The 26,754-nt window shown below is 44.5% G+C and overlaps 1 protein-coding gene across 9 annotated transcripts in view; it reads left to right on the forward strand.

The window, feature by feature from the left end:
• Window positions 1-26,754, forward strand: part of Myo10 (myosin X) — a 212,046-nt gene that overhangs the window by 110,605 nt on the left and 74,687 nt on the right. For all 9 annotated transcript variants that reach the window (XR_007588420.1, XM_050120457.1, XM_050120458.1 and 6 more), the window contains exons 5-18: window positions 7,521-7,655; window positions 9,116-9,240; window positions 10,123-10,136; window positions 10,250-10,334; window positions 11,436-11,539; window positions 18,497-18,626; window positions 20,861-20,979; window positions 21,195-21,341; window positions 21,485-21,585; window positions 21,695-21,761; window positions 22,285-22,377; window positions 22,809-22,877; window positions 23,977-24,059; window positions 26,455-26,563. Coding sequence is in view for 8 of the 9 variants with exons in the window: in XM_050120457.1 (XP_049976414.1) it covers window positions 7,521-7,655; window positions 9,116-9,240; window positions 10,123-10,136; window positions 10,250-10,334; window positions 11,436-11,539; window positions 18,497-18,626; window positions 20,861-20,979; window positions 21,195-21,341; window positions 21,485-21,585; window positions 21,695-21,761; window positions 22,285-22,377; window positions 22,809-22,877; window positions 23,977-24,059; window positions 26,455-26,563 (1,381 nt within the window). In the remaining variant the exon portion in view is untranslated. The remainder of the gene's footprint in view (window positions 1-7,520; window positions 7,656-9,115; window positions 9,241-10,122; window positions 10,137-10,249; window positions 10,335-11,435; window positions 11,540-18,496; window positions 18,627-20,860; window positions 20,980-21,194; window positions 21,342-21,484; window positions 21,586-21,694; window positions 21,762-22,284; window positions 22,378-22,808; window positions 22,878-23,976; window positions 24,060-26,454; window positions 26,564-26,754) is intronic.

A 26,754-nucleotide genomic window follows, 5' to 3' on the forward strand; every position in this document is an offset into this window, starting at 1 on the left:
GATAAAAGCTCAGCAGCCACCTGGCTCCTGCTGAGGGCGCTCAGAAAACACATGGAGCTTGCAGATGGACTGTGTGGGTTGGCGGTTTGCCCCTCCCAGGCCCTCCATCCATTCATTTGTTCCATCATTTATACATTCCCGTTTTCTTTTGCTTCCTTCCAATTTTCTTGAATTATTCTTCAGGCTGTTTTGTGGATGAAGCGTGATCAGTCTATTTAAAGATAGATGGCTCTTTCATATTTGAAATATTTTACATGTTTTAGAATGCTTGTCATGATGCTCAAATGTTTGAACAAGGCTTCTTTTTTTTCTCTGCTATCTAGAAATCACCCTAGATAAAATGTCCCGATTTTAAGAATTTTTTTTTATAATAGGCTGCCCCCAAACCAGTGATTCTCAACCTGTGGGTTTAGACCCCTCTTGGAATGACTGACCCTTTCACAGGGGTCACCTAAGACCATTAGAAAACGCAGATATTTACATTATGATTCATAACAGTAGCAAAATTGCGGTCATGAAGTAGCAGCAAAAACAATTTTACAGTTGTGGGGTCACCATAACATGAAGAATGATATTAAAGGTCCCAGAATTGGGAAGGCTGAGAACCACTGCCCTAACGTTTACCTGTGAATTAGCTGGAGAAAGAGAGCTTGCTGTGCATGTGTTAAGAGAATGGTACAAGGACATGTTTATTTAAAGTAATTTTGTGTTAGATATAAAGAAATGCCTGTTCGAGCCAAGTCTTGCTTGTTTATATGTTTGTTTGTATGATTTTATGTCTTTGGTTATCTTTGAGACAGGGTTTTACTGTGTATCTCACACTGGTCTCAAACTCAGCAATCCTTCTGCCTCATCCTCTGAAGTGCTGAGACTGCATATGTGTGTCAACCAACACACCAGCTCTTACTTACTGGGAAAATAAAGTACTAGGGTCCCCCACCCTAAAACCCTTTCCCACTAAGAACCACATTTTAAAAAAGAACTGGGATACATTTTTATAATTTTCTTAAATGTTATTGTTAACAAATACAAATTGGCCCACTGCATACATCCCGGTGGCATCCAATGGAAACTTACTGTTTGTACCGGGAGTCTGTTCCAGGGGGGATAAGCAAGGCCTGGATGGAGTCCAACACAGATGTGATGAACGTACTGAGGTTTCCATGGCGTATGAAAGCACCTCATTCATTCACCCCTCCAGGCTCCATTCATAGGACTGACAGTCCACGGAACTGCTGTCGTGAATGATTCTGATGACTGTTTTACATGGCTTTCTAGCCCCAACTTGAGACAGAACAGTTACATTATTTCAAGAGGAAAGGAAGTGGAGAGGACAGTTGGGTTTGGGGGAGGGCAACAGATAGAAACCCCCGGGATTTCCAGTTCCGTGAAAGTAAGACACAGGAGACAGATGGAGAGCCGTATGTCATTTTCAGACTTCAAGCCAATCGAGCTTGCCAAAACTGTAGCCCACTGTCACACAGACAGACCACCTGGTCACTGACCCAGCCAGGTAATGGGTGGCCGTCATCCCCACGGGTGACCAAGTCCCAGATGGTGAAGAATGGATCAGAGGCCAAGCAGAGCATGCACTAGGGCCCTTCCTCTTCCCAGATCATAGGAACTGTTCCTGTCAGGGGAGGGGTACCAGTGGAAGTCCTCCCACAGACCCCAGGCAAGGGGATGGAGAGTGCCCGAAGACACTGGAGATGTGTTCATACTGCTGAATAACGGCTAACACGTTCTTACAGGATTATTGTGTATCGTTCACTGTGCCAGGCTTGAAGGCATGGAAAGCTTTTGCAGGCTTTGATGTGGGCACCCTATGATGACCATTGCAGGTGCCACACAGTTTTCATACCGCACAATCTGCCCATTATACCTGTTAAAAGTTTCGTTGCTTTTTGAGTAAATGGAAATTGCATGTGTATGAACGACCGAGCTAGTTCCCCCCTCCCCTGAAGCACATGGAGAGAAGGACTCTGTGCCCTTTGTCGCTGTAGCACGGCTAACATGCAATGTTGGAGAAGTGACTTGGACAGAACTGTATGCGGTAATACAAACAGGGATCGTGCAAATTCGAGGTTAACCAAAGCCCAGAAGTAGCATTAAAGAATAGCGTGTCTCTGGCCTGAGCTCCCAAAGTCCAGTTGAAGAGTGGGAGGACTGAGAATCTCAGCAAAGAGGTCAAGACTGTTGTGGGTACATCCACTGAAACAGTCTACCAAGGCTAATGGGAGCTCACCAACTCCAGCTGGATAGGAAAGGAACAAGCGTAGGTCCTCTGAATGTGGGTGACAGTTGTATGGCTGGGGCAGACTGCGGAACCACTGGCAGTGGCACCAGGATTTATCCCTACTGCCTGTACTGGCTTCTTTGAAACCTATTATTTTTGGATGGACACCTTGGTCAGCCTAGGTATATTAGGGAGGGCCTTGGACCTTCCCCAAAGCAATGTGCCTTATCCTCTCTGAGGAGTGGATGGGGGGGGGGGAGTAGGTGAAGGAAATGGGAGGAGGGGAGGGAGTGGGAACTAGGATTGGTACGTAAAATGAAGAAAGATAGTTTGTTTTATATATATATATGTATAATCATGCCTAACGAAGTCACTTGTGACTCAAGCACCATGGAAGACTGTCATTTTTAATTTTTTACCCCTGTGAGTCCGGGTCTGTGGCTGTTGCTCAAACTGGCCTTGAGCTCAGGACACACAAATCTCAGTCTAGGGAGTGCTGGGATTAGAACTGTGCTACTAGGTGGGAGGTGGTGGTACACACCTTTAATCCCAGCACTTGGGCAGCAGAGACAGGTGGATCTGAGTTCAAGAGCAGACTGGTCTGAGTTCCAGAACAGCTAGGGTTACCCAGAGAAACTCAGTCTTTAAAAACTCAAATAAATAAGTAAAGGAAGGAAGAGAAGAGGGCAGGGGGGAGGAATATGCATCTTGATTGTAAATTTTTTTTTTTTTTAGATTTTTTTTTTTTAAAAGACAGGCTTTCACTATGTCTCCCTGGCTGTCCTGGAACTCATTATGTAGACAGGCTGTCCTCAAACTCACAGAGATCCACCTGCCCCTGCCTCCCAAGTGCTGAGATTACAGGTGTCCACCGCTATGCCCGGCTCTAGCAGGCTTAAAGAGAGAATGTGGAGTCATCGCGTTAGCATCTGAGAATGCTGTTATGACAGTAGCAGGAAGCAGAACGCACCGCGGTATCAAATTGTGCTTCACAGTTACTTACAGAGATGCTTGTTACCGATGAGTGCTTGATTAGTTTCTTTGGGGGGATGGTGGAGGATGAGAACATGACTGATCCAGCCCCTGCTAGACCAGAGCAGTTTGAGGGGGAAATTGGTGTGGTCATCTTGCAGGTGAGATAAAGAAGGTGGGTGGTGTTTTTAATCCACAGGCTGGGAGTGAGCAACAAACAGAAAATTCCCATTATGTGTGCTGTTAATCTCAGTAATCAGGAGGCAGAGGGAGGGACTTCTCTTGTCTTCCTCCTTCTCCCGGTTCCCTGCTCCCTCTCCTCCTCCTAGTCCTAATAAAGAGAATGTGGAATTTTAAAGCTAAGTGACTGGACCGGGCATCTGTGTGGTTTCCTCAAGCCTGCTCTGCCCCCTGGTGGACAAAGTGTGTCTTTCTAGTCTCACAACCTCTCATGCTATCAACATTAAAATCAGAGACTATTCGATTCCTATCCCTCCACGCGGTCAAGTAAATACAAAAAGAACTTGTTTGGAAGTGGACTGGATCTTGTGGTTCAGCCTTGGCTGAGATCCGCAGCTGGTCCTTAGGCTTCCAGGCTGTGCCTCTTTGATCTCCGCTCCAAGGTTGTTCTGCTCTTAAACGACATTTTTGAAAAAAAGTTAATTTTTAAAACAAGTATGTGTATGTTGTACCTGCGTGAGTTAATGTAGAGCACATGTGTGCAGGTGCCTACAGACGTAAGAAGGCATTGGCTTCAGCTACAGGCTGCTGTGAGCTGTCAGGTGTGCCTGTCAGGAACCCAGCCCCAGGTCCTCTAAGAGCAATGCGTGCTCTTAACTGCTGAGCCAATCTCTGGAACTCTGCTCTTACTTTGCCTTTTAATGGATGTACCTTCTTTGTTTCTCAAAGTGTCTCTCATTGAGTGCTGGCCCAAATCTGTGGGTTGGGTTAGGAAGGGACCACATTAAAAAGCAATGAAGGGTTTGGGTGAGGAAGACAGAGGGGACTGGAGACCATGGAGAACGCTCCTCTTTATAAGTCCCAGAGAAGCTCTGAGAACCTTTTCTGTGGAGAAAATAAGTCTTGAAGCTGGTGAGCAAATGACTGCAGAGATTTGAACTTCAGTCTCCTCCAGCAGAGTGGTACTTCCTGCTACAGGCACGATGGAAGGATTGTTTAACTCGCTAAGACCTTTGGACTTAATCCTTGAGACACCAGAGTCTCTTCTTTAGTTGGCTGCCAACTAGGAAATGATAGGAATTAGGTTTGACCTCATTTACATTTTGAGAAGATTGTTCAGTTTTGGAATTTGAGTCATAAGAAAGGCATGCTTAGTCAGCAGATACAAAGGGGCCAGAGTACTTCCATTTTCTGTTCAGTGATCAGCTCACCAGCGCCTGAGCGTCTCAGCCCTACCCTGAAATTGCAATGAAAACATGCGAACAAATGGGAGGGCAGGAAGATGGGGTGTAAGGACCAGAGGTGGTCCACACATGCATGGATCTAGAACACTGCCAGCACCAGTGTGTCCTGCTAACGGACCAGCATTCCCGTGCTGTGCATGGAGAGTGTGTGCATGCCGGTACCCCTCCTGCAGGTGGCTGGCTCACCTCCCCCTTGCTTTCAGAGCACCTTGCTGCCAGCATCCTGGAGCCTCACTACTCCCGGTTTGCTCCTATGCCCATTCATTTAACAGCCACCCACCAGAAATCCACCTGAGCAGGTGTTGTTGGAGGACTGGGGATGTGTGTAGGGATAAGCCCTCATTTGCTTTCACAGGAGCCCCTAAGGAGAACATCGCCCCCATGTCAGCTTGAAGCAATCTTAGAGGACAGCGTCCCCTCTCCCAACAGAGTTTGCCCTCAGGGTTAGGGACATCTTTTAGTCGTTGGTTTGGGGTTGAGGGAATGGGGAAATGTTTTATGGAATTAGGGGTATGTTCGAAAAAAAAAAAAAGGGGGGGATTAACTGGTTTGATGGGATGATTGGTATTTGTGAGTTACTGTTTTTAGAAAATTGTATTGGTACTGTTTCCTGTATATTGACATATTGAATATTGAATGTGAGTGTTCCTACCTCTATTTTTGTATAAGAGTATGCTTATATTGTATTGATACATCTACCATATCACAATGTACATTTCTACCTCTGATACTATTTATGTAATAACATTGTTTACATTTGATATGTAATGACATTGTTTACAGATGAAGATCATTGTCTACATATATTGCACAGTTGTTTATTCTTTTAGTCTTCAAGTTAGATAGGTATTGAGAATTTTATGTTGGTCATGTTTATTTTTAGGTTAATAAGGTATTCTAGATACATAGAGATTATATTTAGTATAGATAGTATAATCTTCAGCCTCTTTAAAGAGCTGTAGAATATGGCCTTTAAGCTAACCTAGAATTCTGTGCCGAGACACAATTACTCCTGGCGACACCACTCTACTCCCGAGAGAACGTTGAACACCAAAGACACTCCATTGGGAGTTTGTCTTCTTGGCAGAATTGGCCTTTGGGTTAAGAAAAGCCCATACCTCATCTACTGACAAAGATATGAAACAGGATTATCTTATCTTGCCAAGACAGGGTAGGATAATTCTAAGAAAATTCCTTGCATTTGATAATGGTATGTCAGTCATGCTAGGCCTTAGCCAAAGTTGGTTGACTCAACATTGCGAACGAGAATTTGGGTGATTGCCCAGGTAGTCTGTTGTCTCTGTCATTTATGGCACGTTTTGGATATCTCTCATTTGTTAAGTAACATTTATTCCCTTCTCGGATCTTTGACGGAGTTGAAGATTATATAATTGTAATTACTCTCTACATTATTTAGACTCCTTGAGATAGAATGTCTGGCAAAACTTTCGTTCTCAATATTGTTTGTTATATCTATTATTTATTATTATTGTTTATAGTTGTATTTAGGTTAGTTCTGTCTTATTTAGACAAAAAGAGGGAGATGTAGGGATAAGCCCTCCCCTTGGGGGCGGGCTGCCCTCGGGCGTATGTTTACTGATAAATTGGGCGGGCAGAGGCTGCGCGCCCCTTCCTGTCTCCGCCGGGTACTCCGCTGGAACCTTGGTTTCATGAGTCTGGTTTTGTTATTAAACTTGTTCAAATATCTATTATCATTGGTGCTCATTAATCCAACCGCCACAGATGTGTGTGGGAACATGACAAAATAAAGATCTTGCACATGCCGAGCTTCCCTCATTTGAAAGGTGCCATCTTCTGAGTCTAGATTAAGAAGCATCTTTCTCCCGATTCTAGCATAAGAAGCATTTCTCTCCCGAGTCTAGTTTAAGAAGCATCTCTCTTCCGGGTCTAGCATAAGGAGCATCTCTCTCCTGAGTCTGGCATAAGAATCAGCATAGGGGGGCTGGAGAGATGGCTCAGAGGTTAAGAGCATTGCCTGCTCTTCCAAAGGTCCTGAGTTCAATTCCCAGCAACCACATGGTGGCTCACAGCCATCTGAAATGAGGTCTGGTGCCCTCTTCTGGCCTTCAGGCATACAGACAGAATATTGTATACATAATAAATAAATAATAAATAAACAAATAAATAAATATTTTTAAAAAAGAATCAGCATAGGGGAGGCCAGAAGTGGACCTGCCTGCAGGAGAAAGAATTTCTGCTTCCCTTCAACTCAAGTTGTTTAATAAGAGGCAATTTTAAAATGGCATTTATGACTCGAGAGAGAGGAGGGCATGCGTATGCTGTAGCAGACAGGCGTGTGGCGGTCACAGGACAACTTGTGTGAGTCTGTTTTCTCTTTTCGTGTTCAAGAGAGTGAAGTGAGGGTCATCGGGCTCGGTGCAAGCCCCCTTAGCCACTGAGCTTCTTCTCCATTCTCCCTGCTGTTAATAGTAACTCAAGGAATGCAGCGCCTTTGACAGAGTTAGTTGTTTCCACAATACTTGTCTGAAAACCGAGTTTTTCTGTGTCCTGACTGCCACTCCCAAATAACCACCCAGAGACTTAGTAATTATAAATGTTCAGCTGATAGTTTAGACTTGTTCTTAGCTAGCTCTTATAACTTAAATTAACCCATTTCTATTTGTCTATGTGCTGCCCCAAGGCTTGTTTTACGTCCTTCCCATGGTGCTCGCTCTGCATCTCATGGCATTCCCTCTGACTCCACCCTTCTCCCCAGCATTCTCTATGCCCTGAAAATCCTGCCTAGCCAGGGACCAATCAGCTTTTTATTAACCATGAGGGCAGCACATCTTCACGGTGAACAGAAAGATTATTCCATAACACTTGTCTTCCCGTAGAAACCAAATTGTGTGTGTTTTGTCTTTCAGTGGTGAAAGTGGGGCTGGGAAGACGGAAAGCACCAAGTTGATCCTCAAGTTTCTCTCCGTCATCAGCCAGCATTCCTTGGACTTGTCCTTACAGGAGAAGACGTCCTGTGTTGAGCAAGCCATCCTCCAAAGCAGGTATCTCACTGGTGTTCTTACTCCCAAGCCATAGGGTGTGCTTTTCCTCTGGAATGGAATAGCTAAAGTTCGTCAGTCTCTTTCTCTTCGTGACTTACCTGTTAGGATTCCTCAAGAGATTTGTACCTCGAACCTTTTTTCCCAGCACTGGGGAGGCAGAGGCAAGCAGATCTCTGTGATTTCAAGGCCTGTTGGGCTTACGTAGAGAGTTGGAGGCTAGCCAAAGTGACATAGTGAGCCTTCGACTCACTTTCCAACCCCTCCTCCCAAAAGAGAATTAGTCTTAACATGTACCCAGCACTTTCTGGAACTTTCAGCAACACCTGCTTTGGCAGAAGCAGCTCCATGGACCCTCCTTCCCAGTTGAGCCATTCAGGCTGATACCACAAGGTTTTGAGACGCAGCCTAACTCCAGCTGCCTGATTGCCAAGGGCTCCAACGCATACCAACCCAGTTGCCACGTGCAATAGGCTTGGCGTTCAGACTGAGGAAGGTGCTGTCCCTGTGAGCAGAGTGCATTTTCATAACCTCCCCAAGACAGAACAGCAGTACCCAGCAGTACCCAGCCATGCTCCTTGGAACCCGGACAGAGGGCCATGTGGCCCGGTGTCATCTACAGACAACTGACTCTGTATCTTATTTGTGCTCTGTAAGATGGTAGAACTGGTAGAGACATTATAGACTCCAGATGCAGAGAGCTGACCAGGGTCAGCAACCTACAGCCTAGGACAGTTTCCTGCAGCTTTTTAGTCTTTAATCGTGGATACAGCTCAGTAGCAGAATGCTTTCTTAGTATGTTCAAAATCAAAAGTACTGTTTGTACATGCTACACACACAATCTTTTTTAATTGCAGTTAAATACACATACTTTAATTTTTAGCCACTTCTCACAGCCAGCTCAGTAGCAACGATCATCACTGTCCAGTCTCAGGCTTCTACATCTGCCTCCTGCAGCCTTCATTGTAAATAATTTTCTTGGGACCCTGCCATGCTCTCTTGTGTTGTTCCTGGCTGCTTTTACGTGATGGCGGCAGCAGTGAGTAGCACTATCTGGCCCTTTGGTGAACTTTCTCGGACACACTTGATCTATCATGACTCCATTTCACAATTGGAGCTCATCCAGGGTGTTAAATAAATTACCTCCGGGCCACGCAGCAAATGTGTGAAATGTCCAAAATTGAGGGCTTTCCAGCTCCTAGATGCGAGTGTGGGCTCTTCTGTGCAGCTCTTGGGCTGCGTGTATCAACCTAGTTCATCTGTGCAGAGCCGAACCATGTGGTCCCGTGTGTCATCCTCTTTCTTATCCTGACTAAAGGGGTGTTCCGCTTCAGTGAGTGTTCAGAAAAGCCGGCTCCTCTGTAACCAGAGTCAGGCTGGGCCCTGCGCGCACAGATTTCCCGCATTTGTGTGGTTGAGCATTTGCCCTGACGAGTGCTCCGCTCTGCTCGCTCTGTTCACAGCCCCATCATGGAAGCATTTGGCAACGCGAAGACAGTGTACAACAACAACTCCAGTCGCTTTGGGAAGTTCGTTCAACTGAACATCTGCCAGAAGGGAAATATCCAGGGCGGAAGAATTGTAGATTGTATCCTGTTCCGTTTCATGTTGATGTTCATCTTTGCAATTGGCTCTATCAGTTCTATCAGTGGACACTTTGCTGCTCACTTGTTGTGAGGGCCCCGAAAGAGCGTGAAGTACTTGTTAACTCTAGTTCAAGCTCATTTTGACTCTGATATTAGTGCCTTTGTTTTTCCCTTGTAAAATCTCATATTATGCCTACAGTCTAGATTCATTATTTCTTAGTCTGTTTTCTGTTGCTGTAAGGGAATGCCTGAATGGGTACTTGATAAGAGAAAGGAGGTTTTTGCCCTTTTTTTTCCTTTCTGATCACTTTATCTTAGCTCACAGTTTGGGGGCTGAAAGTCCAAGGTCAGTCATTTATTCAGATCCTGGTACAAGCCTTCTAGCTCCATTGTAGCATGTTGGATGGTGTCATCGAAGGAGCATGTGCGAGAGATCACATGACAGGAAGTAAGAGGAAGAGAGAACCAGGATGGCTGGACTTCATTCTTGACAATTCTCAAGAAACTGACATACCTATGAGATCAGCATTAATGTAGCTTTAATAACCTTGACCTAGCCACCTCCCACCGGGCCCCACCTCATGTACGGGGTCTCCCACCCTCATGCCATAGACCAAAGACTCTGTGCAGGGCCCGTGTGTATAGACGCTCAAGACATGCCTACCTGCCGCAGTCATCAAGCCCTCATTGTGTGCTCGAATCCAGTCCCTTCATTTGGCACCTGCTAGGGCACCACGCCATTGGAGCTGAGTTTGGGTGAAGTGGGCTCTACTTTGATGTCTTTTGGCACCAATGGCAGCAATGTAGGAGCCATAACCCAAGTCAAGACTAACCTCCTGCTGTGTCTGTTTTCTTCCTTGACTTGCCTTCCTTTTCACACGAAGATTTATTAGAAAAAGTAAGTAACTGTGATTCACTTCACAATTTTCCTGTTATGACATTTTTTGTTCTGTATTAAGTGGTGGAAACTATTATTATTATTATTATTATAAATGTGGTTTCTCTCCACAGAACCGAGTAGTGAGGCAGAATCCCGGGGAGAGGAATTATCACATATTCTATGCACTGCTGGCAGGGCTGGGACAGGGAGAGCGAGGTGAGTGGTGCATGGCAGCTTGTGGTTCATCTCAAACACATCGGGAATGATGGGAGCCTGGGCATGCCCGGACTTCTGCGGACTGCGGTGAAATGTGTGCTTGAGAGTGAAAGATGCTGAGCTGATCCGGGATCAGTGCAACAAAGGGAGAAATTAACAGCAGAGAAACTGCAAGCTATTTGTATCTAGCATATTTTTAATTTGATGGGTATTTTGTAAGAAATATATAATGGGGGGGAGGGAAATGGGAGAAGGGAAGGAGGTGGAAATTTTTAATTAAAAGTAAAAAAGAATACAAAAAATATATAATGTACTATAATCACCTTTATTGCAGTGTGTGTGTGTGTGTGTGTGTGTGTGTGACAGAGAGAGACAGAGACAGAGAGAGAGACAGAGAGAGAGAGCTAGTGAGTTTGCCTGTTTGTGTGTAGAGGCCAGAAGTTGATGTCAGGTGCAGTCCAGCTTCTCCTCATCTTACCTTTTGAGACAGGACCCCTTACTGAGCCCACGGCACGCAGTTGAGTGTGTACTGGTTGACTGGTGAGCCTGGGATTATAAGCTCACTATCCCCCATGGCTTTTCATGTGTGTTCTGGGCACTGAACTTGAGCTGCTTGGCTGGGCTTTTTCCCCAGCCTATCTATGGCTGTACTTTAAAAACATATCTACGTCAAATTTGTAAAAGCTCATTTTTCTTTTTCTTTTCTTTTTTTTTTTTTGTCCTACTAGACAGTGAACCTAGAGCTCATGTGTTTAAGCAAGTCCTTTCCCATTTAACCATCTAACCCTAAATGTTTGTCTTTTAAAAGGAAATAATAAAGCAAGGCCTTCATTAATTTGTTGCTTTTTTTTCTGATCCTATTTAATTTAATTGAGTTATTTATATTTTGCTTGGATTGTTAAAAGGTAGCATTATTAGCATCTTAGTGTGTGGCATTTGGGGTATAAAATTGTGTGTGTGCGTTAGTTATTGAAGTCACACTCCAGTCTCCCGTGGACTCAAGTAAGTATTTAAGTATGTAAATTACAGTGATCGCTTCTGACTTTTTTCGGCCAGGGCCAGCTGAGTCCTGATGTTCCATCTTTCTTTGTCTTTCTGCAGAAGAGTTTTATTTATCTTTGCCGGAGAACTACCATTACTTGAATCAGTCTGGATGTACAGAGGACAAGACAATCAGTGACCAAGAATCCTTCACACAAGTTATTGTAAGTTATCCTCATAAGAGTCTGGGTTTCAGTTTTGTTTTCAAGGAAAGTTCTTTTGTGTAGTGAAAACAGACATGATCACGTTTGGAAGGATATACGAGAACAGCTGTTTCTTCCCCTGTAAGTCACAGTGAAGCCTGCTTTCCAGGGTGGAAAGGGATCCCAGGGGTCCTCAGAAATGAGTGGCTGTGTTAGTCTGGACTGGTGCGGGACTCTCTGGCAGCAGCATGTGCGGTCTGTGCCCCCTTTCTCAAAACAAAACCCCAAGAGCCTGGGCTTTGCACCCCACAGCAGTTCTCCAGTTTTGAGGTTGGAAAACAGGTTCGTCATGGGACAAGGTCACCATGGGTTGTCACCTGGTTCCTGACTGGAACTAGTTCTGGTTGCATGTGCTGATCTTGACTCTGGCTCGTGGCAACAGTGGTCGCTGGCACCTCTCGGTTCCCACAAGGGCTCTGGGCGGCGTGACTGCACTGAATAAGCCTGGTCACCGCCCACCATCATCAGCCTGTCTGACTGAGTGTGCCCGGCTATCACATCACAGTGGGCTCAGCGTCTTTGCCAGAGTCGTCAGCTTTAGGATACAGTGTGTATAGGGTTTGACTCATCCTTAATCATAATCGGCTGTAAACGCGGCTGACATAGGTGGAGGTACCCTGTTCCCACTACCTACAGTCTCTGAGTTAACTGTCAGCGGAGGGAAAAACAAGGTTTTTGAATGTACTTAACATAGCCAGGCCTTTTCCCTTGTTGCCAGTTTCTACACAACACAGTATAGCACTTATGTGTATATACTGTATGAGGGATTATAAGTAATTTAGAGATAATTTAAAGTATATAGAGATGTGCATCGGCCATGTATACATATTTATAAGGGACTTGAGCCTTTCCAGACTGTAATGCCTACAGGGGAGCATGGATCCATCCACTGTGCATCCGTACCCAGGCATGTTCGCACATTCTTTCCTAAACTTCACAGGGGTTTAACTCTGCTCTTAATGACCCTGCCTTTATCCACACATCACAGAGTTGGTGAAAAAGGATACATATTCCGGGCAGAGCCACCAGCTGGGTCGTTCCTGCCTGCAAAGCATGTTAGCCTTGTCTTTCTGAGTCATTCAAGGGCCAGAAACTTGGATCATTCAGTGTGTGGTGCCTCAGCAGTAGGCTCTCACTCCATCCAGTTCTAGGGTGTAACCAACGGTGTATCCTTTATAGTTCTGGGAAGCCTTAAGGTCTTGCTACCTGGCAAATTACATACAAAAAGGACTGCCATGTGATTTCAAAATGTCCACAGGTCACACAGAAACTCTCCTCATCCCATGTATGTAATCCAGGTCAAAGTTGGAAATGGAATTCAAACTTGGTATGATGGCTCATGCTGCAATCTCAGCATTTCTGTGGCTGAGACAGGAGGATTGCCATGAGTTTAAGGCTAGCCTAACATGCAGTTAGACCCTGTCTCAAAAGACTTAATTAAAGAGGCAAATGAAATTCAGAACAGACGAGGGAGTAGTGTGATCATCTTTACTTTCTTGGAAAAGCCACACAAGTGTGCAGAGTGATCACTGTCTCCCAGTCAGTGTCTCTGTGTCTCTCTCTGTCTCTGTCTGTTCCATCTTTGTCTCTGACATTCACTCTGTCCACAGTTAGAGGGATCAAACCTAGGGCCTCACATACACAAGGCAATTATTTTGCCTCTGAGCTACGCTCCACTGAAGATGTCACTCTTTGGTGTGTATTCCTTGGGAGTAAAGGATTTGCCCTGGCACATTGGATTTCTTGACGTGTTCTTTAAAGTATTGTCAGCCCCCATATCTGTGAGTGCCATTTCTCTGAGGATAACCAAATTCAGATAGAAAGTACTTTTAAAATGAAACAAACACAAAAGTTGTGTCTACAAAAGCAATATAACATAAGAACTGCTGCTTTGATAGCCTATGCCTTGAGTTTGGCATCAGAGGTAATCTAGAGGTGGTTTAAGTCTGCGGGGGGTGGAGGGTGGCAGGCAGGCATCCCAGCACCACAGAGGCAGGATGACTGATGCCAATTTGGGGCCAACCTGGGATGCTTTGTGAATTCAGGGTCAGCCTGGGATAGCCTTGCCTATAAATAAAGTGTGTTCTTCTGCAAGTGTCGCACAATTTTACGTACAGAACTGTATTAGGCTTCTGTGGATTTTTACATCGGGTGGCTCCTGGCACTCCTCACAGGCACTGACAGACCACTGTGTTCTAAGCTGTCTTTCTTCATTCCGTTCTGGTCGCACGTTTTTCCCACTCTCCAGCCTTCCTCTCACGGTTATTTCTTACCGTGTGGAGATTAGCACTCATTCTTTCTCCTAATCAGCGGGGAGGGGAGAAGAGGCAGTTTTCTAGTCTAGTCTTGCTGCAGGCACGCCCACTCCCAGAGAGCTGTGGCCACCAGGGCACATTGCCTGGGAAGACCTTGGGTGCTGTTCCTCTCTCTCCCTCTTGGGGCTTCATTTCCCCACACAAAACTTTCTGTCTGCTCCAAACCAGGTTAGATAGTTTGTGTTTCTTAATCCCTGTGTTTCATCTTTATGGTTACATTGAAATAACAAGTGTTGGCATTTGAAATTTGATCTTATGACAAAATCACGTAAAAGACAGGAATATTTACATATGAAATCAGCATAATGCTCCTGCCTGATGTTTTCTAGTTACACATTCTCTTTATGGATCTCCTTGTAGATCTGTAAATGTTCGATTTCCAGCTGCCTCTTACTATTGGTCCGCCAGAAGTAGTAGTGAAAAACTAGCTGATCTTTACTAAGATCGTAAATGTGACATTTTGCTATTATTATTTAGCCACTTAATTTTATTCTAGAGGTTCTAAGCAAGGCTTCAAAAAAAAAAGGTACAACTTTGATGGAGCAGGAGCAAAAATAATTTTCCTTCCTGGAAACAGCAAGGTCTTCCTCCTTTCAGACTAATTGGGAGACATTTAAGATAATTTGTTAATTTATTAGACACACAGATGATATCCCCTTGTAGCAAATGAAGCACATGGCTGAGTGAAAGGTTTAAAAATATTGTAAATTTTTTTCTTATATAAGAAACGAGGAGGACAGGAGGCAACAATATGCATTAAACATACATAGAATCCCTTTGTTTTTAGAAATTTTTTATATAATATCATACACATAGCAACTATAAGTGAAGAAAAAAATAACGAAACAAAAAAAAGCATGTCCCAGAAGTGTTACTTTACGTGGCACAAGTCTATGATTTTATTTTATTTTTATGCCATTCTCTGCATGTTATGTTTTCATAATGAACATGTTATCTTTTCCATGATTATATGATTATTATTTGCAAGGACACCTGCTTTTTTTCATGGTCCATAGACTATGAATGTATGCTCAACGTCATAGCCAGTTTTAATACAGCTTTCAGAATTGGGCCATAAATTTTTCAGCTGAGATGAAAGGCTGTTTCAAGTCAGCAGTAGCAACTGATCTCTTTTACTGCCTCCATCTGGCCCACCGGGATGGTGGATGACGAAACGTGTGTGAAGTAGCTGGGGACTTTGATGCTTGATGCCCTCTTGGTTCTCTTCACAAATTCTGAGTGTTTACAGCATCTTTCTTGCCTGTGGACCACCACTAAGATTTCCAGACTTCAGAGATTTTCCTGCACGCATCCAGGGGTTCTGAGTGGTCTGTGGCTGTATTTACGTATCTGAAAATTAATTTGGCATGAGTCATATTGTATGACTTCTCAAACAATTGATTTTTTTCCCCTCTCTCTTTCTGTCTTGGAAAACTTAGGGGTTGTTGATCTAGGGAACAGGTAAAGGGCTGGGAATGTTGTTGATTCGGTAGGCTTTGCCTGACATGCACAGAGCCCCAAGTCCCATCCCAATACCACACCACCTAAACCGTGTATGTCCAAATTTCAGTGAGGACTAAAGCACAGGAGGATTAGAAACTCAAGGTCATCCCTCCCTACATAGTAAGGTTTTGTTTTTGTTTTTTTTTGTTTGTTTGTTTTTCTCTCAAACAACAACAACAAAAAGAAAAAAAGTTGAACAAGGAGTAGAAAAGACTCTGGGAGATACTGAGTTTACTCTCGAATGGTACTGCAGAGGGAATATGTCAACTTCCTATCTAAGGATGCTGCAACTAGGGGCGGTTTCCAAATGAGGAGGACTACAGAGGTGTTCTTGAAATACTGATGCCTTGTGCAGCATCCCCAGCAAGGATATCGTGGAGGAAGTAACTGGGTGATAGGCAGAGGTCCTTGTAATGTATCTTCTGAGGACACTGTGGTACTGGCCGAGGCTTCTGCAGAAATTCTTCTTGTTGGACATAATTTAGGGGAGCCCTTCCTTCATGCCTTGCTGACTTTATTTGGCCAGTTGCAACTTGACGTAACTCCACTTTGATTTCAACAGCCTTCAGTCAACATAAGCTAACATAATACATGAAATAGTCCAAAACACATATAAACCATTATATAGTGTATCAATACCAAAGTACTTATTTGTCAAGAATTAAGTTCCCACCAGCTTCCTTTTCCACCCTTTGAAGCACGCCATGATTCAGGGTTCAGCCAGCGTCCCTGTGCTTTCTGAGAGGGTCACTTGTCTCTAGTTTCTACTGTGATACACTTATTTCTAGTGTGACAGTCTGCTGCTTTAGAATTTAGCACCCCTACACACACACACACACACACCACATTCACAGGCATCTACTTTATGTGCTTAATAAAAGCTTTTATTAAAAAACTCTGTGTAATTCGGTACCCATTTTATAACTAAGTATTTAGCAATTCCAAGCTGATAGTGAGAATTTCCCAGGATTTTTATTTCAGTCTTGAGCCATATTATTGAGATAATATATATAGCCTTAAACTCAGCTATTCCTGCCAAAGGGAAGGGGAGCCTGCTTGGTTAAACAATTATAAAAATGACAGCAAGATAAGTAAATAGTGGTTATTGCTAGGAGTCTTAAGGCACTTGCCCATGCTAGTGATAATTGTTGGAGCTATTACATTTCCCTGTGGTTAATTCAATTAACATTATCACCATAGTCTATTTTACTAATCCTTTAGAGGTAGACTTGAAACAAAAGAAGTTAAAATTTATTAGTACAATGAATATATTAACGGTCCCATTTTGTATTTTTATACGCTACCTTCATATGTATTTTAAGAAGATATCTAAGATTTATATGTGTGTGCGTGTGCGCGCACCCCCATGCACATGTACAGTTGCATGGAGTGCGGCTGCATGCCTGTCATGGTGCACACGTAGAGCTCAGAGAACATCTGTGTCAGTCCATCTTGTTTGAGATGAGCTCTTGCTGGCTCACAACGCCATCACCCCAACACGCTGGACCTGCATATTGCTTTAATACGTCCAGCTTTTACTTTGTTTCTGGGGATCTGAATGCACATGCAGCACTTGCAGGGCAGGCGCAATGCTTGCACGGCAGGCGCTTCACCCACTGCGCTCTCCCCAGCCCCCGATAATTTTGTGTTATGAACTGCGTGTTTATACTATTTCATCTGATAGGAACTGCTTGTTCATACATATTTTTAAATCTTACTACTTTTAGTGCTTTAGAAGCAAGGTAGACGACTCTGTTTTAGCTTCGGCACAGTGGCTGTGTCTTAATCTATTGATTGCTATTTCAGCAGCAATTGCAACTCCAGATACCAGTCGGCTTCTCTAGTAGCAGCCTGGCAGGAACCCTGTGCCTGCAAGCAGCGGTTCTATTGTTCTATTTATAAATAAGACTCAAGATTCAAAGGCTTGGGTAAAAACCTGCCAGATCAGAGAGGCTGGGTCACAACACAATTAGCTAACCTCTCCTTGCTGGCATCTCTGAAAGACCTGAGCTTCTGCTTCACTAAACCAGAAAAAGCCGCACCGCTTCAAACCCCGCCCTACTACTTCCTGTTGTCTCCTATCTCTCCCGGATGCCCTCTAATGCTCTATGATTACTTTCTGTCAACTAGTCCTCCTGACCCAACATTGATTTTATTTAATTAACACAAATGCAAACTCGGGGTTTGCAGTGTGCAAATATCACCCAGCATGATTCAGTGAAGATGTTCATTTCTGTGGTCCTTGTCAAACTGACTGGGGGAGATAAAAGCACATTATTTTCTTTTGATTTTTGAGATGATGTCCTGCCACGTGACCCAGGTTAGCCTTGAATTTGTGGTAATTGTTCTTCTCCAGCCTCCCCAGTTATGGGATTGCAGGCATGCAGTGCCGTGATTGGTTTTGGCTTAGAAAATACCTATAAACTCACAGAAAGAAAGGAGTGAAGTCCACGTTTGCAGAGCATAGGTACTTTGTAATTATTTTATTCATTTCTGACTTGGTTTTTAACTTTGTTTAAAAAGTCTTGAGACAGCCTGGCAGTGGTGATACACATCTTTAATCCCAGCACTGGGGAGGCAGAGGCAGGCAGACCTCTGAGTTTGAGGACAGCCTGGTCTACAAGTGCAAGCAAGTTCAAGGACAGACTCCAAAGCTACAGAAAAACCCCGTCTTGAGAAAAACATAAATAAATAGATAAATAAATAAATAAATATCTTGAGACTAAGAGATGATTATTTATTTCTTAACCACATTTCTTTGCTCTCCCTTTTTGTACATCCCCCTGCCTCCAGTCTGTAAAGGAAGCAGTTGTACTTTCCTGTGGGAGGAGAGAGGCGTTTTGTTGACATGACAGTGATTCCTCGGATGTTGTTTAGTAGTGGAAGCAAGAGGCTCTCTGTCACAGACGTGTGGTCATGTATTGCTGGATGCTCAGCAGTCTTCATTTCTGCCTTTTTTTAATTTTTTATTTTATTTTTTTACTATGCAGCATTGTTAAAGTCAGTGATTATCTATCATGGTTTTTTTCTTTTTTTTTTTGTTCTTGAAACCATACCTATTAATTTAACTTAATCATGAGCAGTTTGTGTTTTCTTCTAGACGGCAATGGAAGTCATGCAGTTCAGCAAGGAGGAAGTTCGGGAGGTTTTGAGGTTGCTGGCTGGGATACTGCATCTCGGCAACATAGAATTCATCACTGCTGGAGGGGCGCAGGTTTCCTTCAAAACAGGTGAGACAAGCCATTTTTGTCTGTTTGTCTGTTTGTTTTTGTTTTTTGAAGCAAGGTCTCTTTATAGTCCTGACTATCCTGGAGCTAGCTCTGTAGACCAGGCTGGCCTTGAAATCATAGAGATCCTCCCGCTTCTGCCTCTCGAATCCTGTGCTGGGATTAAAGACTTGCACCACCACGCGACTGACACATGGTTCTTAATTTTCTTTCTTTCTTTTTTTAATTATTTATTTATTTATTTATTATGTATACAATATTCTGTCTCTGTGTGTGCCTGAAGGCCAGAAGAGGGCACCAGACCTCATTACAGATGGTTGTGAGCCACCATGTGGTTGCCGGGAATTGAACTCAGGATCTTTGGAAGAGCAGGTAATGCTCTTAACCGCTAAGCCATCTCTCCAGCCCCCGCACGGATCTTTATAGAAAGTTTTCTGGTGCCTAGAGTAGAGCTACAGGTTTCCCCCTAGAGAGTAGCGCTACAGATTTCCCCTCTCTTTGACACTGGGGCCTGAACCTATGTTCTCACCCACTCTCCCATGCTAAGCACATGTCTGCAACTGTGCCATGTCCAGGTCCGGAGCTGTGGAGCTTCACCTGTGATGTGAAGTGTCAGGGCAAGGGTCAAAGCCTTCGGAACATTCCAGAATTGAGTTGGCGTCTGTTCTTATTCTTACTAGGAAGTAAAATGTACCAAATAAGTAGAATATGAGCAATAAGCTCTTGATATATGAAAAGTGTTGAGTCTGGCAGTGAGTGTGCCACTTTGTCTTGGTTTTTAGAGCTATGGAAGTGTGGTGCCCCGTAACAGTCCATCAGACTGTTGGCTCGCTGTGCAGATGCTGGGTCCATAGCCCAGCCCTGCCAGAGGCGTTCCTCCTCTTATCCCTTTTCCCTTAGGACTTTCTCTTGGTAGAGTACCTTGGAGTTTGTTGTCTGTAAAAAATGCCAGTTGAGGTGCTCTTAAATACGTATGTAGAAGCATTTTGAGTTTTCTGATGGAAACAGTAAGCGGCGTTGCAGAAACTGGAAACGGGATGTGTTTGGGATCACAATGCCTGTCTGGGAGCCCCTTCCTTGGGCAGTGGTTATCGGGTGTTTGACCCCACCTAGTTCCTTTCAACATCCTAGAAGCCAAGAGCTTTGTTTAGGGTCGGAGAGGGAGAAATGGTCTAGAGATCAAGAGACTGAGGGCTTTTTGAGAGGATCTGCATTCTGTAACCAAGTTCTAGAGCACCCAGTGCCCTCTTCTGGCCTCCTCGGGCAATGCAAATGTCCATTCTCTCTGTGCTGCAGTTCTGGCTGTCTGGGAACTCTCTTTCCACCTCCTTTTCTCTGATGCGCCCTGAGCGCTGGATGAATGAGTTGTGTTGGAGATGTCTCCATTGCATTTGGGCATGATCCATTGCTCCTAGAACTTTGACCAATTCTGCTTTTCTGCAACGGTCTCTGTCTGTAGTGACTTTGTTGTTGTTGTTTGTTTTTGTTTATTGAGGACAGGGTTTTAGCTTTGGAGACCAGGCTGGTCTCGAACTCACAAAGATCCACCTGCCTTTGCCTCCTGAACGCTGGGATTAAAGGTATGCACCACCACTGTCCAGCTATAGCAAATTTCTTTAATGTCCTGCATCATAAAAGACAGATTTTCTGTCCCTTTTAAATTATTGTATATTTTTATTGTGTAGGTATGTGTACCTCTTTATATGTTACAGTCTGAGTGCAGGTTTCTTCACTAAGCTAGATGCTTGTGATCCACCTACAGTGGGTGCTGAGAATCAGACCCAGGTCCTCTGCAAGAGCAGCAAGTACTCTTAACTGCTGAGCCATTTCTCCAACCCCAACAGCTTGTATCTGCTTTTAAATTTAGTTTGTTAAGATGCCCCTGTGTCTTGAAACCTCTTAAAAGCGTTTTTGTTCTGGTGAGAGATCTGTAGTGGCAAAGCCAGTCATACTTGAGTGCTACCAGTGAAAATAGTCACACACCTCGTCAGCGTCTCAGGGTCACCGGCCATCACTTTGCTCTGGTATTGGGTCCTTCCGCTCTCCTAACCTGGGATTGCTATGGGAGTCATTAACTTAGCAATGAGATGCATTCATCAGCTCTGCCTGAGGAGCTGTGGAATGTCCTCTGCTTTCTGGTGTTGCTGTATGTGGTTGGATTTGAACCCAGCTAGGGTCCAGCCTCTGGTGTGTTTGAGGGACAGTGGGTTCACCTCTGCCTCCTTCTTCACTTCCAGCTTTGGGTAGGTCTGCGGAGTTACTTGGGCTGGACCCAACACAGCTCACAGATGCTCTGACCCAGAGATCGATGTTCCTCAGGGGAGAAGAGATTCTCACGCCTCTCAGCGTTCAGCAGGTATGGCCCCTGCCCTCAGTGCCGTTGAAACTTGTCCCAAATGACATCTTTGGAGTTTCTGATCTAGGTCTCGCTTTGCGTTGTGTGACCACAATGAACCCTTTAAACGTCAAGCTCATAGTCAAAATATGAAGTATTCCCCAGAGCACTGTATCCCCCAGTGGGGTGGGACAGGCTGGCTATGCCGCCTTCTGCCACTGTCTTCTCCCCTCCAGGCAATAGATAGCAGAGACTCCTTGGCCATGGCACTTTATGCACGCTGCTTTGAGTGGATAATCAAGAAGATCAACAGCCGGATCAAGGGCAAAGAGGACTTCAAATCCATCGGCATCCTTGACATCTTTGGATTTGAAAACTTCGAGGTATGCCTGCAGAGACCAGGATGTTCCCTAAAGCAGCCGTGGGTGTTTTTCTCTGCAGCCCTTTCTTCTCTCTTGCCCCCTGTCGCTTTTCTGTGTACCCTTGAGGGCCCCGAAGAACTCACTCGCTGTATCCCCATCCTTAGGTTAACCACTTTGAACAGTTCAATATCAACTATGCAAATGAGAAGCTTCAGGAATACTTCAACAAGCATATTTTTTCTTTAGAGCAACTGGAATATAGCAGGTAAGCACACAAGATTCCACTTCAAAAATACTTTTGGTCTTGATCAGTAATTTAAGTTAGCGTGAGGTGTATCTTGATTTCCCACGGCCCTCTTTCTTCTTTCCCCCAGAGAAGGGCTCCTGTGGGAAGACATTGACTGGATAGACAATGGGGAGTGCCTCGACTTGATTGAGAAGGTAATGGGTAGCTGGAGAAGGAGTGGTTGCAGTCCCAAGGGTGGCCAGCTGGGGTGATTCATGGTTGTGTGAACAAAATAGCTTGTGCAAACACGCACATCAAAGATGTGAATGTTTAGAACACAATGGGCCATTTGGAAACCTGAATGCGAATGCACAGTGGAGTTGGATTTAAATACTTGGCTGCTGCCAGGCTATTGTCTCACTGAACTCAGTATTTCAGAATCAACAGTGTGTGTGAACCGGCCTCACAGATGTTAAAAGTGCCAGCAAATCCTGTCCACCGCACTGGTGGGTTTGCCAGTTCTGGAAGTTTATCCATAGCATTTCAGTGGATCCCATTTTTGCAAAGACAACTAGAATGTCATTGGTTTTCTTGCTGTGTTTCCTTCTGAATTTTTCAGCCCCAGAGAATACGGTGATGTTTCTGTCTTTAAGTACTGACCGGGTCGGATCTCTGAAGTGGTTTGAGAGACAGACATCCCACACTTCATTCATTCACCCTTTGTCTCTCCTCTTGTAGAAACTCGGCCTGCTTGCCTTGATCAATGAAGAGAGCCATTTTCCGCAAGCCACAGACAGTACCTTGTTGGAGAAGTTACACAACCAACACGCTGTATGTCAAAGCCTGCCAGCCTTTCTCGTTTTTGTCTGAGCAGCAGATCCGAGCGTTAAGATGATGAGTGAGGTGCCCAGGCTGCTGGCCCTACTACACCTCCCACATTTTATGTTCTGTGTCCCTGAAATTGAAGCTTTTCTCCTCCCGTACTTATTAGACCTAAGTGGAAAAAAGTTAGCTTTGGGGAAGCTGGACAGAATGTGCCCAGGTTTATTTCATAAGTGGAAAACTGGGATGTTTAAGCTATCGTCATAGCACATTGAGAGCAATGGTTGCGAGCCCATCCCTGGCCATATGCCAAAACTCTGATGGAATGTGGCTAGCTTTGCAGTTGTGTTAAATGTGGATTTTCCAAGATGTCAAAGGAAAACAATGAGTAAAATAAGACCTTAGTTTGTTTCTGTTTTTTTTTTTTTTTTTTTAATTAGAACAACCACTTTTACGTGAAGCCCCGAGTTGCGGTCAACAATTTTGGAGTGAAGCACTATGCTGGAGAGGTAACTTCTTCTTAAGATGCTGTGGAGGGTTGGGATGTGGCTGACTTGCCACTGCTCTTACCATGACTATGAAAAACCTCAAGTTCGATGCCCAGTACCACATAAACCAGGCATGCTGGTGCACACCTGAGACCTCAGGGTGGTGGAAGCAGGAAGATCAGAAGTTAAAGGGCATAGCCAGGCCAAAATACAGCTCTCACCTCAGAGGGGCAAGAGGAAGTCTTAATCTGAAGCCAAGTATGAATGACCATACCTGGGAACACCAGTGTAGGTTACCCCAAACATCAGGTTCCATGAAATTTTGTAGTAACAGAACAGAGAAAATCACAAATCAAGACTCTCTTTAAATACCTTGATAGGAATCCCAGGTAGGTAGGAAGAGCAAAGAATTCAGAGCCTCTACTCTGGACCTTGGCTACTCAGAGGCCATTCTGGGATTTCCTGTTGGTGGGAGCTGGTGACCTGTTGAATTAATGCATCCCAAAATGTTCCATATGTCAGTCACAATGACATTAAGTCACACACAGAGGATAATGGCTATTCAAGAGGCCAAGATAGCCTGTGATAATTTGTAATTAGGCCCTCTACCTACAACATTCCAAACTGTCCACAGTTATTGAGCTGTTTTAATGTCAGGTCTGGTTTTATAGGATCCTATTTCATTAATGTTTTCACTTAACCTGTGTAGAATAGTCAAGCCAGGCACACGGTTGTGTTTCTGGGGGTTTCATCCACGGTCATTTCTACATATAGAGGAATGTGTGGGGTGAGCCTGAGCTGCATTAGACCAACAGAAACAAACAAGCAAATAAAACAGGGTATTTATTGATATTTGTCCACTTAGCGCTCACAAGAAGTAGTTGTTTGAGAAGCCAAACATAGCTTTGTTAAAATGATTGCTTTTCATGAGTCTAGCTTTTACAGAAGTTGCTAGCTAGGTGTGATAACTTCTGCCCATGATCTCAGGATTCAGGAGGATCCTGACTTTGAGTCTAGTCTGTGCCCCATACTCTACCAAAAGAGTAAGAGTAGTTGATCATAACTTGAAACTAATTCATTGAGAGTATGACATTGTCTCTTGTTTTGTTTTTGAAACAAGGTGCAGTATGATGTCCGAGGCATCCTGGAAAAGAACAGGGACACCTTTAGAGACGATCTTCTCAACCTGCTGAGGGAAAGCAGGTACGTGGGGTCTCCTCTAGGAAGTCAAATTGCCTTTTGTGCAGCTGTCAGTAGTTTTTGTTGATTGGTTGGTTGGTTTTGGTTTTTCAAGACAGGGTTTCTCTTTGTGCTTTGGAGCCTATCCTGGAATTCACTCTGTAGACCAGGCTGGCCTCCAACTCACAGAAATCTGCCTGATTCTGCCTCCCAACACCCAACACATGTCAGTAATTTGTGGCTGCTGTTGTGGGAGCATTGGCTTAGCGTCTTCTCCAGGTCACACTGCCTCAGTGACTTTAGGGATGCACTGTAGTAGCAAGGACTACCGCTTAATGACGAGAAACCACAGCAAAGCCCTGCAGTAGATGCTCTCGTTATTGATGTTACAGGAGGGGAAACTGAGGCTGGGAGCAGGTAAGTAGTTGCTGAGGGTTGTATCTGAGCTGGTAGCGAGGCCGAGCTTAGCTATGAAGTACGTATGACTCAGAAACCTGCTCCTGACCAGTCCAGCCTGCTTTCCCCACTGCGGCCATGGAGCTGTCTTAATGTCAGGTCGGTTTTATAGGATCTTGATTCTTTTCGTTGTGAGATGTCAAGAAAGTTAAGCAAGTATTAATGCAGCCAGAATTATAAACTTATTACACATTCTTGTGTTCATTCATTCAGGAACTGTTTGTGCACGCCATCAAGAGTTAAGGCAAACATCTAGAAAGTTTAATGGTTAGTTCAGCTATTTGTATCCATGAAGCCAGGAAGTTCCCTATTGTCTAGCAACTTGGTGAAAGAGAAAGAATTTGAGACAAAGCCCTTTCTTGTAGGCTTTCCAAACCTTTGGAGGATCTAGCATGAATATATACAGAAATAAACTTTTAATATCTAAGGAAGGAAGTAGACAATTGTTAAAGAGCCACGCTGTTTCTCAGAGTGTAAATACCAGGTGGCCATCCTGCCGCTTAGCCAGCTATGAACTGGGATGAAGGGAGCCAAGCTGATCTCCAAATCTGAAACTTTTGATCTTCAAGTTTCTGTTCGCATGTGAAAACACACCGCTTAAACTATTATCAGCTATTTCTATTTGTAGATGAGTTTTCAGACCTGCAGAAAATACACGGTGCTGGGAAACCGCACAGCACGGTACCTGTCAAAGCGATCTTGACTGGTCGCCTTAAAAGGTTACATTTAAATCCAAGCCACCTGCTGGTTTGAAGCGGAAATGTTTTGTTATGGTGAAAAGCTAGCTCACAGGCTGGATAGTGGACCAGGGTCACCAGCTGTCGCTGCCCTTCTGTTAAAAGGGGTGCTAGGACAGGGGTCATGAATTCGCTGCTGCAGCCTGGGGTTTCCTTTTAGAAAATGGGGGAGCCTCTCTCTTTGCTCTTGCCCTTCACCTTTGACCTCTTTGGCCCTCGCCACCTGCAGGATGGCTCTTCTACCTTTCCTGCTGACGGTGAAGCCATCAACCTTCCAGCTTCATAGCGCATAATGTCCTTTGTGCCCGGAATATAACGAGTTATTGGGAAGCCTTTTGATTTATTAATAGTGGCAGTGTTTTAAGAAATTGACTAATATAATAGAGCTGGGATCAGTACTGGCTGAGACCCAGGCGCTGGTCTTCTAGCCCTGGACTGTATTTCCTCATTTTATTCTTGCTTTAGTATCAGAACAAATGACTCCCACCTGAGCCCTTTAGAGAGAGGTGGAGCATCTTGCATTTGTGACACAGCCGGGAAGTAGAAGAGGCAGAATTTGAACCTTTATCTGCCTTGCTCCCAACACCTCTCTGATCGGACCCTCACAACACTACACAAGGGCATAACCCAACAGCTCTGCATCTTTTAGTTCCTCCATTGAGTTAACCAACCATTGACTGAAAATATTTATTAAAATAAAAAAAGCGTATGTCTGTGCTGAAGGTGTACAGACTTCTGTCGTTGCCATTATTCCCTAAACAATGGCACTTTACCGACTCATGGAGAACGTCCCTTGTAAACAATCTAGACATGGCTTGGTGCTTGGGACGATGTGTATGTTCCGTGTAAACATTGCCCTATCATAAATAAAGGACTTGAGCTTTTGGGGCATTGCTTTCAATGGGAGGACCTAGAATCTGTTCCCCCTACATCCTTAGCGGCAGATGAGGAGTTTAGGGGGTTCTCCAGACAGACCTGTCCCTCAGTGATACCCCACCCCGGTCATTGTCTTTTCATTTCCTCCCTCTGGTGGAGGACTCTGGTGCTCCCAGGACTGCCTCCAGTTGCCAAGCGCTGGTTGGCTAAATCTTTCACGTGCTGTTGCAGCTCGGCAGGCCTCGGTACACGACGTTAATTATCGTTGTGGAAATCCACTATAATTACACTGACCAGGCACCTGACACTCGCGTGCGCTCCCCTCACAGTCCTGCCCGTCCTTCACACAGGTTTGACTTCATCTATGACCTTTTTGAACATGTCTCGAGCCGCAACAACCAGGACACCCTGAAATGTGGAAGCAAACACCGGCGGCCCACCGTCAGCTCACAGTTCAAGGTCAGTCTACACCACTGTTGTTTCTGTGATCCAAAGAACCGAGGCAGGAGTGGGGTGTATGAGAGTTGTGGGGAGACTGGACCTGGTTTCTGTTCTGTCACATTTTTAAGGCAGGCAGAGCTTCACAGGTACACATCTTGGGCTTAAGGATATACTTGCTTTTTGCATTTTTTGTTCTTTTAATCATACTT

The sequence above is a fragment of the Alexandromys fortis genome, unplaced genomic scaffold (assembly GCF_014885135.2).
Source record: "Alexandromys fortis isolate MF-2015 unplaced genomic scaffold, M_Fortis_MF-2015_v1.1 scaffold_191, whole genome shotgun sequence".
NCBI classification, from domain to species: domain Eukaryota; kingdom Metazoa; phylum Chordata; class Mammalia; order Rodentia; family Cricetidae; genus Alexandromys; species Alexandromys fortis.